This window comes from Nannospalax galili, unplaced genomic scaffold (genome assembly GCF_000622305.1).
Source record: "Nannospalax galili isolate Female #2095 unplaced genomic scaffold, S.galili_v1.0 scaffold617, whole genome shotgun sequence".
Classification (NCBI taxonomy): Eukaryota; Metazoa; Chordata; class Mammalia; order Rodentia; family Spalacidae; genus Nannospalax; species Nannospalax galili.
The window spans coordinates 1,383,736-1,398,884 of NW_008341872.1; the positions used below are offsets into that span (position 1 = coordinate 1,383,736).

At 40.8% G+C, this 15,149-nt stretch overlaps 1 protein-coding gene across 1 annotated transcript in view; it reads left to right on the forward strand.

The window, feature by feature from the left end:
• Lekr1 (leucine, glutamate and lysine rich 1) overlaps window positions 1-15,149 on the forward strand; it is a 203,544-nt gene that overhangs the window by 176,533 nt on the left and 11,862 nt on the right. Inside the window, exons 10-11 of the mRNA XM_029565586.1 lie at window positions 7,635-7,799; window positions 10,985-11,284. Of these exons, the coding sequence (XP_029421446.1) occupies window positions 7,635-7,799; window positions 10,985-11,284 (465 nt within the window). The remainder of the gene's footprint in view (window positions 1-7,634; window positions 7,800-10,984; window positions 11,285-15,149) is intronic.

Genomic DNA, 15,149 nt, shown 5'->3' on the forward strand with positions numbered 1-15,149 from the left:
AAAGAATACTTTTATTTCTTTCTTGATTTCTCCTTTGACCCATTCATCATTCAGGAGTGTGTTGTTTAATCGCCATGTGTTCATGTGGTTACTAGGGTTTCTTCCAGTGTTGATTTTAAGCTTTATTCCATTGTGGTCTGATACAATACATGGAATTATTTCAGTCTTTTTGTATTTGTTGAGGCTTGTTTTGTGCCCCTTTATATGGTCAATTTTGGAGAAAGTTCCATGGGGCACTGAATAGACAGTATATTCTTTGATGCTTGGGTGGAATATTCGGTAGATGTTTCTTAGGCCCATTTGATGTATGGTATTGTTTAATTCAGATGTCTCTCTGTTAATTCTCTGTCCTTTTGACCTATCTAATGGAGACAGTGGGGTATTGAAGTCCCCTACTATGAATGAGTTGGCTTAATGTGGGTTTTAAAATCCTGTAGTACTGTTTTTATGAAGTTGGTTGCACCAGAGTTTGGTGAACATATGTTCAGGATTGTAATATCTTCTTTGTCAATTGTTCCTTTGTTCAGAATTAAGTGGCCCTCTTTATATCTTCTGATTAGTTTTAGTTTAAAATCTATTTTATCAGATATTAGAATTGCAGTGCCTGCTTTGTTCTTAGTACCATTTGCTTGGTATATCTTTTTCAATCATTTCACTGTGAGGTAGTGCCTGTCCTTGAAAGTGAGATGAGTTTCTTGCAGACAACAAAAAGATGGTTTTCATTCCTAAATCCGTTCAAATAGTCTGTGTCTTTCGACTGGGGAGTTCAATCCATTGATATTTAAAGTTATTAATGAAAGATATGTATTGATTCCTGTTTCTTTCCGAAACCCCTTGGATATAGTCTTTCCTTTCTTCAGCTCTTTGTATTGCTTTGAGAACTCTCTGAAGGGCTGATTTTGTGGACATGAATTCCTTCAGCCTATTTATGTTATGGAAGATTTTTCTTTCCCTTTCAACTATAATAGACATTTTGCCTGGGTAAAGTAATTTGGGTTGGCATCTGTGGGTATTTAGACCTCGGAATACTTTGGTTCAGGCTCTTCTGGCTTTCATAGTTTTCACTGAAAAGTCAGCTGTAATCCTGATGGGTTTTCCATTATATGTGACTTGTTTTTCTTTTGCAGCTTGCAGCATTCTCTCTTTGTTCTGTACATTTAGTGTTTTTACTATGATGTGCCGTGGAGAGTTTCTTTTCTGGTCCTGTCTATTTGGTGTTCTGTATGCTTCTTGTATTTGTATGGGCATGTCTTTCTTTAATTTTGGGAAATATTCTTCTACAATCCCACTGAAGATCTGGTCCATACCATTATCCTGATATTCTTCTCCTTCCTGTATACCTATGATTTGTAAGTTTTGTCTTTTTATGGTCACACAATTCCTGCATATTCCATTTTTGTTTTTTCTTAAATTTTTCATAATCTTTGCTTGAGTCTTCTAATTCATCCACTTAATCTTCCAGTTTTGATATTCTGTTTTCCATTTCATTCATCCTATGGGCAAGGCTTTCTCCTGTCATTTCTAATTGGCTTACTGAGTGTTTCACTTCCTTCTTCATTTTAGGCTGAATATTATTCAATATTTCTAACTTTTCTGAATTCATTCAGAAATTTGTCCCTAGCTTCTTTCCATTTTTTTATTTCTTTGTGTATTCTTTAAATTCACTGAATTATTTTATCATGCTTATAATTGTTCTTTTGAGTCCCATATCCTGTGGTATCTCTAGGGGGTTCTCATTATCCTCCTCTAGAGGACTGTTGGTGGAGATATATTATTTTAGTTTTCATGTTATTATTTTTTCTCTGTGACTTTGACATGTGGATTTCTTTTGTAGTTTCTGATTCTTGTGTGAGACTCAAGCCTTCCTTTGTTGATTTTTGGTCTGCTTCTTTTTGTACACCTTATGTGCCTTTGTGGTTTACTTGTGGGGCATGAAAAGCTGGTTGATCTAGGCTTCAGGTTCTCTCTTTTGATTTTATATTGGAGTGGCCACAGAGGCCCAAGTCGGATGAGGATCAGATGTTCTCAGGCTTTCTCCTAAGGTCTGAATCCCTCCAGGAAAGATGCTGGCCTCAGGAATTTGGGGGCTGGGCTGGCCTAGTCTGGGAGCAGGGCCCAGGAAAGATACTGGTCCCAGGAAGCTGGTGGCTGTGCCACCCAGGGATGCAAATGTAGGTGAGGGTGGGAAGAGGCCCCAAGGGCTCCTGGGGACTATAGAGAGGAATTGGTTTGGTCTGGATACAAAGGATCAGGAAGCAGTGGGGATTCTTAGCCAAGAGGTCAGTCCAGGGGTTTGGGGTGCCAGGACAATGAATGGGCTAGTACCCAGGCTAGGAAGAGAGTTGGGGTGGGGGAGTTGGGAGGGTGAATGAGGCTGGGGGACAAGGTGCAGTGGGTGCCACAGGACATACCTAGGAAAGATGCTGGCACCAGCAGAAAAACTTTTTGATTAGGGAAAAATAAAAAAGAGAGTCAAAAAATAAAGCAAAAAGCAAAAAATCAGTGAGCTGTGAGATCAGTTCAAGTGGCCTGATATATGTAATTGGAATTCATGAAGGGCAGAAAAGAGGAGAAAGAAAAAGCTGAAGAAATGGTGACTAAAAGTTTTATAAATTGAATTAAAACAGATTCACAAAGCTCAGCAGATCTCAAGCACAAGAAAGCAAACACACCAAGAGACATTATAATCCAACTGTTTAAAAACAGTGGTAAACTTTTTTTAAAAAATCAGAAGACAAGGCTGGAGAGATGGCTCAGTGGTTAAGAATGCTGGTTGCTCTTGTAGAGGACCTGGGTTTGGTTCCCAGCACCCACATGGCAGCTAACTCCTTCCTGTCCATAACTCCAATTCCAGGAGAGCCAGTGCTCACTGATTATATGTGTATGAAATTGCCATAATGAAACACATTATTTTGCAAAAAAACTAATAAAAGAAGAAAACCAAGGCCAGGTGTGGTGGCACCCACCTTTGATCCAAGCACTAGGAAGCAGAAACTGGCAGATCTTTATGAGTCTGAGGCCATCCTGGTCTACCTGTGTGCTGCAGTACCCACAGAGATCAGAAAAGGGCATCAGATCCTCTGAAACTGGAGTAGCAGACAGTTGTTAGCCACCGTGTGGGTATTGAACCTGGATCCTCTGTAAGAGCTGTCAGTGCTCTTAATCACTGAGCCATCTCTCTACCCCTATAATGATTTATCTTCACAAATGATATGTGCATAGTAAATGTAGATAATTGCTCAGATTCCTGTGTTGGCATCTAAAATCACCACTGGTTTTAAAGGTGTTGTTGAGTAACAAGCAATTATGTTATGACATGTAATTGCCACGGACAAAAAATAATAAAGTCAACCACAAAAATTTTACTTGGAAAATAGAGAAAAGGCAGTACTTTGCACATGAGCATTAGATACAGATTTTGTAAAATATTAATAATGTGTTTGGGTAACAAACACAAGAGGAATCTAAGAGGCAGTTTCCAGAGTGCTCTGGATCATCTGGAGGACTGTCCCAAGGAGCTTCAGGATGAACTAAAGGAGGATATAGATGAATGGAAAGCAAAAATAATTAAAGCATAGAATTCCGGTACAGGTCTACTTGGTATAATTCCTAAGTTTTTATATTATTTTTGCTTTTTTTCAGAAATCCATTTCCCCATAATTACTAACTACTAGTTAGCAAAATAATTTTTTGCACAAAACATGTCATCTAAGATATTTTAACAATTTATATCAAAAACATAACCATACAATTTGGCATGAATTCATCTTTTCAATGATAAGTAATATAGTTAAGCAAATCATTGTGTTTGTTAGCTCATCTGTTTTTTAAAGATTTTTAAAAAAATTTTATATGTATGAGTGTATGTATGTGTACCACATGTCCCTCAGAGGCCAGAAGATTGTGTTGGCTTCCATGGAACTAGAGTTACAGATGGTTGTGAGCTACCATGTGGGTGCTGGGAACTGAACCTGAGTCTCCACAGGAACAACCAGTGCTCTTACCCACTGAGCTAACTCCAGCCCCAAGCTCATCCTTTCCTTCAGACTAAACCAGATCAGGAAGGAATCAGTGTTCTTGTGCTCTGGTGGAACACATTCAAGTGGCTCTTGGCATCCTGCTGCAGCTTCTCTGAAGTTTTGGAAATCCCACCCACAACTTATTATTTTACTTGTCTTTCTCAGCTTGTGTAGATTGAAAGCCACACTAGTGATCGCCCCCTACTCTTGTCACTTCTGCACACAGTGCTTGTCCTTCCATTCCCCGTATTTTCCTTTCTCTTTTCGTCTCCCTTTTCCTCAAGTAGTTCAAAGGCAACAAGATCTTGGTTCCTGAGATAGAACAGAGAATTCTGCTCATTCTAGGCACCAACCTTCCTTTTTCCTTTCTGAATGCTTCCTTTGTTTTCTCTACATCAAGGGACCCAACTGATTTCCCAAGTGATTTCTTGATATGCAAAATTAAGGAAACACCTTTTGAAAAGGTTCTTCTAAAGTCCTTCTGCCATTTGATTTATGGCCTACCCTGTCTGCATATATATTATCATTCTCCAATTTTGCGTGACTAGTTCATATTTTGAGAAAAATCTATTTTGGTTCTAAAGTAATTGTTGGAATCTACCCATTAACCACACAAATTTTTAGTTTATGACTTGATAGTTTAGTACCTCAGCACACATTCTGTCTTGAGGTGCTGTAAAACTGTTTCAAGGGGTTGAGGATGTGATTCACTAGTAGAGCTCTTGCCTAGCGTGCTGAGGCCCTGGATGTAACCCATAGCCCCAGTGGAAAGGAAAAGGGGAGAAGATTAGGAAGAGAAAGAGGAAGAAGAAGGAAGAGGGGAGGGGAAAGGAGGAGGGAGAGAAGAGGGGAGGGAAAGGAAGAGGGAGAGAAGAGGGGAGGGAAAGGAGGAGGGAAAGAAGAGGGGAGGGAAAGGAGGAGGGAGAGAAGAGGGAGGGAAAGGAGGAAGGAGAGAAGAGGGAGGGAAAGGAGGAGGGAGAGAAGAGGGGAAGGAAAGGAGGAGGGAGAGATGAGGGGAGGGAAAGGAGGAGGGAGAGAAGAGGGAGGGAAAGGAGGAGGGAGAGAAGAGGGGAGGGAAAGGAGGAGGGAGAGAAAAGGGAGGGAAAGGAAGAGGGAGAGAAGAGGGGAGGGAAAGGAGGAGGGAGAGAAGAGGGAGGGAAAGGAGGAGGGAGGGATGAGGGGAGGGAAAGGAGGAGGGAGAGAAGAGGGGAGGGAAAGGAGGAGGGAGAGATGAGAGTACAAAGGGGAAAGGGGGGCAAAATCATTTAAGTTTCTTTGTAAAAAATAGTGTCAGAGGAACTTATAAACTATTGACTTTTAAAGTTATGCCTCTTCAAAGAATTTGGATTTAATTCCCTCCTTCCGTATGTTCTTGGCTTCCCTGTCCTTGCTTCACTGAAGCACACCAGTCAAATGGGTAAAGTAGTAGAAGTCAGGCTGGAGTTCAGGCTAAATCTGGCAGAGAGCCCTGTTTGGGGGCAAAGGAAGCCGGAATCCAGCCTGTGTTATATTCACCTAGTCCTGCGTGTGGCATGAGATTGTGTTCATCCCAGGAAAAGCGTGCTTTATTAGTCTACGTGAAGGTGTCATGTCGGCTGGTGGTGGACCAGTAAAATGTTCATGGCAGGAGTTTTGAGTTTTGTATAATTCATTGAGAAATCACTAAGAGAATAAAATAGTGTTTATTTTGTAAAGAACACTGTGTAATATGTAACATAGACTGGAGAAAGGCCAGAATGGAATTAAGAAGGCTTGTTTGGAGTGGGGGTGGTAGATGATGGTGAGATGTAGAGAAATGAATCCATCTCTTGTTTGGTGTGGAGGTTAGGGGAAGAGGAGTCTGCAAGACTTGAACAGCTCATTAGATGGCGTGCTATGTCCAGACATGGAAAAGGTTAGGGAAGAAACTGGCTTTGGTGGGGGGCATTGTACCAGGTCAGGACTTTCACACTATGCAGTTTATTGGAGACATCTAGGTGTTGTCTAAATGGCTACCGAGAGGCAAGTGGATAGATGCTCCTAGTATTCAGAGGAGTGTCTGTTCTTTTTCCTGAGCTACGCCTCTGAACAGTTCTATATAGTTCCTACAAGATCATCAGTAACCTTTCACCCAAACAATGTAGAAGTTTATTTTGAGAGCCAGAATAGCTCCTTGTGTTGTGTTTACACTTTGCCTCAGGCGAACGTTCAATTCTATCTCCAGTGCAATAAATCCTACTGACCTTGGGGCTACTCTTTTAACTTGTTTTATTTAATTTAAAGGGCTTCCTGTAAACTGTCTTAGCAAGCTTTGACCATCCCAGTATTTTGCTTTCAGTGTTCCCTTGAGAAATTCAGGTTGACCTCTGTCCTTCTATTAATGACCAGAATCACACAGTCAAAGCCTGGAAGGTTTAACAGTTTCCCCCCAATTTACCTGGCATTTACCACACACTCCATTAGAATTTATAGTCTTGGCATGACATAATGTAGACCAGGAACTGAGCTGTTGCTGGAATCTCATCTCTGATCTCAGAAGATGAACTCTATCTGCAGTGTGAATGACTCTGGTACTCCAAGATTTTCTTCTCTCTTGCTCTAGCAGACAGAGCCAAAGCCAGTGGTTAAAAACCACATGGAGGAAAATGTTGGCTCAACTACAGGAAAAACTGCTTAATGCTTAGTGCAGTCTGAAATGGAAACTCCTGCTGGGGAAGGAGTGAGTTACAGTTTCTAGAGGTGTGAGGCACAGCAGACCATCCTTTGGTGTCAATTCTGTGGTAGAGACTGCAGGGCTGGAGCGTGGAAGTAATCTCTGATGACTTTTGAATTCTTGCCCATGCTAGAACTTTACACAGATGCTCTGCCTCATTTAATCCTCATAACGACCCCCAAAGGAACTAGCTATAACCCCTTCAGAAGAGGTTATGGTCACAAACGTAAGATCACACAGCTAGCAAGTGGCAACGCCAGGATTTAGAGCCAGGATTTAAACTCAATTCCATCTCAAATCAGTCTTTGTTTATTTTTTCCACAATTCACAGAAGTATGAGAGCGTGAACAAAGGGATTTCTAAAAGTCTCTTCCAGCACTGTGGTCTATCTGGGTCAAAATATGGATAGAGACATGGCTGTCTGTTTTCCTTTTAAACATTCTTCCAACCTCTCACATTAATATGACAGTCTGTGACTCCAGAGCCCACTGTGACCTCCATCATGACAGGACCACTTGAAAACTCAATATTTGTGCTGTGTATTTCCTTTGAATTTTCAGCCTCAAAATGGAGTTGGGGGTGTTACTCTTATGGATTGCTGGTGAGGACTGAGCTAACAGTAAAAATGACTAAGATTTTAGTCATTTAGGTATAAATGATTCAGCTCTTGGTATCTCTGAAAACTGTTATTTTATAGTTCTAATTTCTATATTAACTTTTTAGATTTTAGTTGTTAGAATATTTGACCATGCTCAATTTTCCTGGCCTAACTTGTTAGATTTTTCTAATACTAGAAAATTTTCAAGCACCTTAATTAAAAATTCAAGGTTTGACTATTTTTAAAATTAGAGTCTGAAAATCAGCTTAATGTACTTATTTTAAGGTAAAATGGGTTCACATGTGTTTTAAATGCTATTTTCTAGATAGAAACTGAACTCACCAGGGAGAGAGCCCAACATGTAATTGAGCTCCAGGAGCAAGCTCTTCTTTTCAAGGAAGAAGCAAAACTGGAACTTGATGTTGAAAAAGAAAAACACCAGGAACTAATCCAAAAGCATAAGAAAGAACAAGAAGAACTACAAATGAAGGTCTGTGGTTATTATATATCATTACTCAATGTGTTTGAACACAAGAACATTGGTGCTTCCTCTGAAGAGCACTTCAGTCTCTTTAACTCCAGGAATTTTCTGGTGGTGGTTACACCTTGGCTTTACCACACAGGTGAAATGGTCTGCCTATTTTTCAGAATGGATAAAGGAGATAAATTATAAAAGCATACAACCCAGCTATGTCTGGATTTTTTTCTCCTAAAATAAACTTACTTTTAAAACTGAATAAACTGGGCTGGAGAGATGGCTCCGTGGCAGTACCACTTGCTGCTCTTGCAGAGGACCACATGGCAGCTCATAAGAATCTCTAACTCCAGTTCCAGGGGTTCTAATGCCCTCTTCTGTCTTCTCCATACACCAGGCATATATATGGTACACATACATGCATGCAGGCAGGCAAAACACTCATACACAAAAAGTAAAAATAAATCTTAAAAAACTGTATAAACTGAATAACTAATAATCAGTATGGCTAGATATTCCTCATCAAAAGATGAGGAATTTTACACAATTAAAATTTTCCTACTTAGAGCTTAACCTTTTTAAAAGAAAATATTTTAAATTCTAAACATTTTTGAATGAAGAGATTATAAAAATATAATCAGGCTTCCCTGGATTCTTAAACAGTATTTTCTAAATGTAGTTTAAGAGCTTGTTAAAGTTTCCACGTTTTATTTTTGTTTTGTTGGTTGATTTTATTTTGTTTTGCTGTATGTTTTGAGACATCCTCCTGCCTCAGCCTCCGACATGTTGGGATTACAGACATGTGCCACCAAGCCTCCTAAGTTTTTCCTGTTTTTATAAAACTTAAATGTAGGGAAAAAGAAAGGAGAGCAGAAGAGAGGGGAGGGAGAGGGAGAGAAGGAGAGAGGGAGAGAGAGGGAGAGAGGGAGAGGGAGAGAATGAATTAATTAAAGCCCACTGTGGAAATCATAAGCCCATGGCAAGATAGCTCAGCAGGTAAGGGTACAGGCCACCAAGCCTGACAACTTGAGTGTGATCCCAAGGAACCACATGGTGGAAGGAGAGAACCAATTCCCAAAAGTTGTCCCCTGGCCTCCACACATGTACTGTGACACACATATGAGGGGGAGAGAGAGAGAGAGAGAGAGAGAGAGAGAGAGAGAGAGAGAGAGAGAGAGAGAGGATAAATAGGTAAATGTAATAAAGCAAATTTTAAAAATCCATGTTAAGCACCACGCAGCCTTCACGGGCCTCTGTGTTGGTGTGGAGATACCGTACAGCCATCCCTAGTTCGCTGTGATCCAGAAGCAGGAGTAGCCACTGGAGAGGCAGCACAGGGCCGCACATGCAGAAGTCTCTCAGACGCTCTACCGATGCCACTGCCTTGAAATTCTCAGTGAGTCTGAGTTCATGATAATCGAAGTGAAGTCCTACTGGAACAATGGAGAGTGTGTGGAGCTTGGGTCCTCAGCTCCCCTGAGGCTCCCGCCTGTCCTGCACAGGTCCTGGCTTCTCACCTCCTGGTGCCAAAGGCTCCACTGAGTGGCCGTTCCCTTTCTCCCCTCACCTCATGACTGATGCTGAATAGCTAGGATCCCATGGGCAGAGGAATGCAAGCAAAATGATACGGTTATTTAAGAGAAGTCATAAGTTCAAATTTTCTAAGTAAAATCTGATTTTTAAACGTTGACTCCCTTCCTAAAAATTAAAGCAGACTTGCGGCCATGCGAACCTCCTGCCTCAGGAACTTACCCTGCCTCATTGTCAGCTCTCAGCTTGAGGTGGAAACCACCTAACAGTGACCCTCTTCCCTTCTGGAGTAGTTGAAAATAGAAGAATATTAATTTCTAAAATGACTCATCGTGGTGAATAGATTTCTTCCCAGAGTTATTCCTTACGGAAATTTAACATTTGAAACAAATCTTAGATACGTAGCCACCAAGTCCTCAGAACTTGGGTGTAAGAGTGTTTCCAGATTCTTTGTGGGCTGGTTTCTTATTGTACTAATGTTTATGACGACGTCTGTAGCTTGAGTAATAGGGATGTCATCAGAACTTCTGCTTTTCCTTGTTTTTTCTGTTCTTGTTTCATTGTTGTAGTTTTAAGACAGTAGCCCAAACTGACCTGGAACTCACTGTGTAGCCTGGGCTGGACCAAAACCCAGTGATTCTCTTGCCTTGGCTGGAACTTCAGGCATGAGCCACCATGCTCAGCTTTTTGTCTTGTTTTGTTTTTAAGGAAAAACAAAGTCATTTCCCTTCTAAAGATTTCACAATCTGAGGAAAATCTTCTCCAAGTTATTCCCTCATGTTTTATGTAGAAGTACAACTCGAGAAGCAGCTTTCTGGTGCTTTCTAGAACCTCATGGTCCACAATGAAATGGCAGCCACATGTAGCTGGTTATATTTCAGTCTCGTTCACTAAAATTTAGTACTTAGTTTGTCAGTCATATTAGTCCCATCACTGGTAGTCCATAGTCAGTACTGGCTTCCTAGAGCTACTGTGTATGTGTCCCTTCTCAGCTCAGAGACCAGTGGTGTCATATTGGTAGTGATGACAAAGGATTTCACCATTGAAATTAGATACAATTGACCTCTATTTGAGAGAGAAAGAGAGACAGAGACAGAATTTTTAAACATTGCCAAGCACCTCATGCTCCATAGTTGTGTGGCTAATGGCTACCATATAGAATAGCCATACAGAATAGTTCTGCCATAACAAGAGTTCTGCTAGGGATTACTGCTGTAGAAGATGCAGTTAGTGCCTGGGGTACCTCTAGGCATTGTCTATAAGAAAGAAAGAAAATCTGTCAAAGGAAAATTTACTGCTTTTATATGCACAGACTGTAATTGTGGTACTTTGCTTCCTGTGCCCCAAAGATTAAGCAGGTACTTTTCAGATCCAAAGACAGCCTAGTTCAGCCTAGCCAGACCCTCCCTGAATCTGCTTGTGGAGACCAGTTACCTCTAGCAACTCAATACAGTTAACAGAGATTTAAATATTTACAAGGATGCCCAAGTGGCTAAGAGAGATACCATTTTAGGTAAAATAAGTAAAAATCTTTGTCAACTTTAAAAAAAATTCTTGCATGTGGTTAGAAAAACAACTGATTTATTAGAATAAGCTTCTTAGAAACCATAAGTGTGCTGTGGTTACCTAGAAACAGTTGCCTCCAAACTAACATGAGATTTATCTTACAGATATCTGACTTAATCACAGGTGCTACAAGAAACCTTAGGCTAGAAGTGTTGACTCTAGAGGAAAAACTCCATGAATCCTACATGCAATACACCAGAGAGTCAGAGTCAAAGAAGAAAGAAATTGAAAACTTAAAAAATTTGGTTGCAGAATTTGAATCTCGCTTAAAAAAGGAAACCAGCAGTAACGATTCTGTTTCAGAAGACTTGAAGAAGAAAATGAAACAGAAGTCAGATGAGCTGCAAAGAGTAATGCTGGCCCAAGCACAACTGTTGCAGCAGTTTAACCAGTCCCAGGAAGAGGTAGGATGCATGTAGGGCTCTCTAGGAGCGCACTTTATTTACAAGCAAGCACAAACAGGAAAGGGAGCTTGGGGTCAAGGAGAATGTCGGTCCACTTCGGGACTGGAGGCCATATCCTGGCCCTGTGGCATCCCATTTCTTCTGGCGACCAATTTTTTGTTTTGTTTTGTTTTGAATTTGTTTTTATTTATTTTTAATTTTTTGTTATTTATTATTTTTATTTTATGTGTATGCATGTGTTGCCTGCATGTAGGTAAGTAGACCTCTGTCATGCAATGACCTCAGAGGATGGAAGAGGTTATTGGAGCCCCTGGAACTGGAGTTACTGACAGTTGTTAGCTGCCATGTGGGTGCTGGAATTCGAACCCGGGTCTTCTACAAGAACAGCCAGTGTTCCCAACCACTGAGCCACCTCTCCAGCCCCCAAATATGTTTTTATTTATTCTTCAAGAATTTCATACACACACACAATATATTTCAGTCATATTCAGCCCTCACTTTCTCTCTTCCAAGTTCTCCTGGGTCCCCTCAAGTTCTCCTCCCAACTTAAGAGTTTTTTGTTTGTTTGTTTTTAATAACCTACTAAGTCCAATTAGTGTTATCCATATAGGCATAGGTGTGGGGCCAGCCACTGGAACATGGTGGACAGAGCAGAGGCAACACTCCTAAAGAAAACAGTGAGCCTTCCCCTAGCAGCCGTCATTTGTAGTGGTTCCTCAGCTGGGGGTGGGGGTTTGTGTGCCCCGTCTCCTCCATGCTGCAATGCTGATCAGCTGAATTCAGGTGTACAGTGGACTTGTCATGCCCAGAAGACACTGTTTTACCCAGTCCTCCCTGCTTTCTGCCTCTTACAATCCTTCCACCCACTCTTCCATTATGTTTCCTGAGCCGTGGATGTCCCATTGATGACTGAACGCTCTCTGTGGACCAGTTCTATGTTGCAAATGATTACTTAAAACCTCTAAAGTAGTAATCTTTACAGAGTACATCTTATTTGTTTTAATATTAAATGTGTCAAAAAGTTTTTAAAGCTTAATTTTAAAAGCTATGGACAATACAAAGGTGATTTGACTTTCCTGATTTACATTTCTGTCAACCTGAACTTGTGAGCCACTTCTTTCTTATGTGTGTGGAAGTCTCAGCAGTTCTTCTGAGACTGGAGCAGGCCTATTTTTATTTGAGAGCCTTTTTTTCTATCAGTCTTCTTTCTGAACTGCTAAGAAATTTGGAAATAATGAGGTAATTAGTTATAATACTTGATCCCATTTATGACAACATTGCACATAAAGGCAAATGGAAGACTGAATGCTAGAAAGAAGTAATATTTTCTTTGGCCTTGTTGGCATCTTAATAAAGAAGTGAACAGAAAGTGCTAGCAATAATATCAGTTATTAAAAATATTGTATTTTGTTACTGTACTTAAATTACTGACCAAAACTGAAAGTTTATGCCATCTCTATAAATATTTAGTGAATATATTACAAAGAGTCATAAAGACTCTTAAAGAATGGACAAATACTCATAAAGAATGGACAAAATACTAGATCAAAAGCAATGCTTCACTCTATAAAGCAGGCATTATTTACATGTTACAGGTGAGGAACTGACTGAAGGCAGCTGAATAGTTTCCAGAGGGTCACACCTTCCAGTAGAGCCAAGACTCAAATTTGAGTCCTGTGGGACGAAGTTTCCTCTTCCAAGAAACTTGCACTGTGGTGATGAGTTCCACTTGTAAATTTCAGGGTGACCTTCAGCTTAGCCCACAGTATCTCCTAGAAAAATATTTGATTATACGTATGTGTGTTTATCTGCACCACCTGGGTGCCTGGTGCCTTTGGAGCCACTGGATCCCCCTGAAACTGGAACTAGATGGTTGCGAGCCACCATGTAGGTGCTGGGAACCGAACCAGGAACTTTTGGAAGAGCAACCAGTGCTCTTAACTGCTGAACCATCTCTCCACTCCCCACCTCATTCACTTTTTACTTTTAAAATGAATCAACAACAACAAAGCAAAACAAATGAATACTCCAGAACAGTAGATACAGTCAAAGTTGGACTGGGGGAGAAGGGTGGACAGGGTTGAGGCCAGGCAGTTGTCTCCTGTAGGACAGCAGCACGGCCTACCCCACGAAGGGAGCCTCTTACTAGTCCAGGCAAGAGTGGAAGAGGCAAGCACTGGAGAAACTAAGGAAGAAAGAAGTGATGCAGATTTGCCTCACATGAGACCGGGTTAACATTCTAGCAGAGAGAAGTTGGTGAAGTAACAGAAAGTCAAGGGAGCTAGACTAGCAGGTCTGAACTCCAAAAGAAATGGCAACGAAGAAAACAAGGAGGAGCTCAGCCAGAGGCTAAATGGAAAAATAAAAAGGTCAAAATCAGAAAATGTGAATTACCATCCATGTAGGTGCTGTGTGCTGTGCTAGTTAAGTGCCAGTGTAATTATGAGCTGAAGTGATAACTGCCACTTCCTACCTTCTGAGGCACTTTAAAGAAAGCCTTGTGTGAGTAATTGAATTAACATCTAGAAAAAAAGGAATCATCCAAACAGAAATCTTTCATATGAAAAACGTAAACTAAAAGCTAGATAGCTAAATTCTACATGGCAAATTACCACCAGTCCCTGGGCTTCAAACCATAACATTCATTATCTCATTTCTTTGTGAAAAAGATTTATTTATATTTATATGCATATGTGTGAGTGTAACACATGTATGTAGGTACATATACCTGTGCTCAGAAACAGAGATCAGAAGAGGGGATCAGGTGTCCTCTGTCACTCTTCACAGTTCACTGTTCTTTTTGAAGTAGGGTCGTCTCTCCCTCAACCTGAACCTCACATTTTCTCAGCTAAGCTGGAAACCAGCAAGCCCCAGCAATCCTCCTGTCTCTGTCCATCTCAGGGCTGGAGTTATAGATGTGCACAAGACACCTGGCTTGTTACATGTGTACTAGGATCTGAATCCTCATAATTGTACAGCAAACACTCTTAACTGAGACATCTCTCCAGTCTCTCAATGTCTTGTTTCTGGGGGATCAGGAATCATCTATAGTCTAGCTTGGTGCCTCTGGTTCAAGGTCCCACGTGACCTTGGTATGAGCATATCCACTGGGCTGCACTCTCAGCTACGAGAGGCTGGGTTTCTAGCTCAGCCATGTGAGCTCACTTAACTTTAGGGAGGTTATTGTTCTTTCAGACTGTTCATGGAGAGCCTCTGGCTGTTGACCAGAGGCATCCCTCAATTCTGTGCCACAGGGGCCTCTGAAAAAAGATCACCCTTTTCTTCTGGCTTCTCTCAGAGCAAGTAGAGAAAGGATGCCAAGACAGAAGCCCTGGTCCTCAGGAACTGAGTCTCAGAAGTGGTATCCCACTTCTTTCTTTGTATTCTACTCATTACAAATGAGTCGGCATCAGTAAGTCCAACCCACATGCAAGGTAAGCAAGCACTCAAGATGTGCCAGTCAGGACAGTGGGGTCCCTGGGGCCATCTTAAAGGCTTCCAGACACACCCTCAGGAGGGTAAGACTAAAAGTAAGAGTGAATTTCTTTACATCTTATTACTTATTTGTGAAAGGAAGCCACTTAAAAGACAAGTTCCATTACTTTTTTAAATTATTTATTTAATAACCACATACTTAGAAGAAGCATTTCACTACATCAGCATTGAGATATTCAATATTTCTGAGCTAGGATGCATCTCTTACAAAATTGGATGTACATTTTTAGGTTTGCAGTTGAATTAATACAGTTATACAACATTGTACTCAGTATAAACCCTATGAGACATAAAATTGAATGAGGTTTTAAACTTTAAAACAGGTCTCCATTTCATTTTAAAATATACTGTTTCTTACAGAAAGACTCAT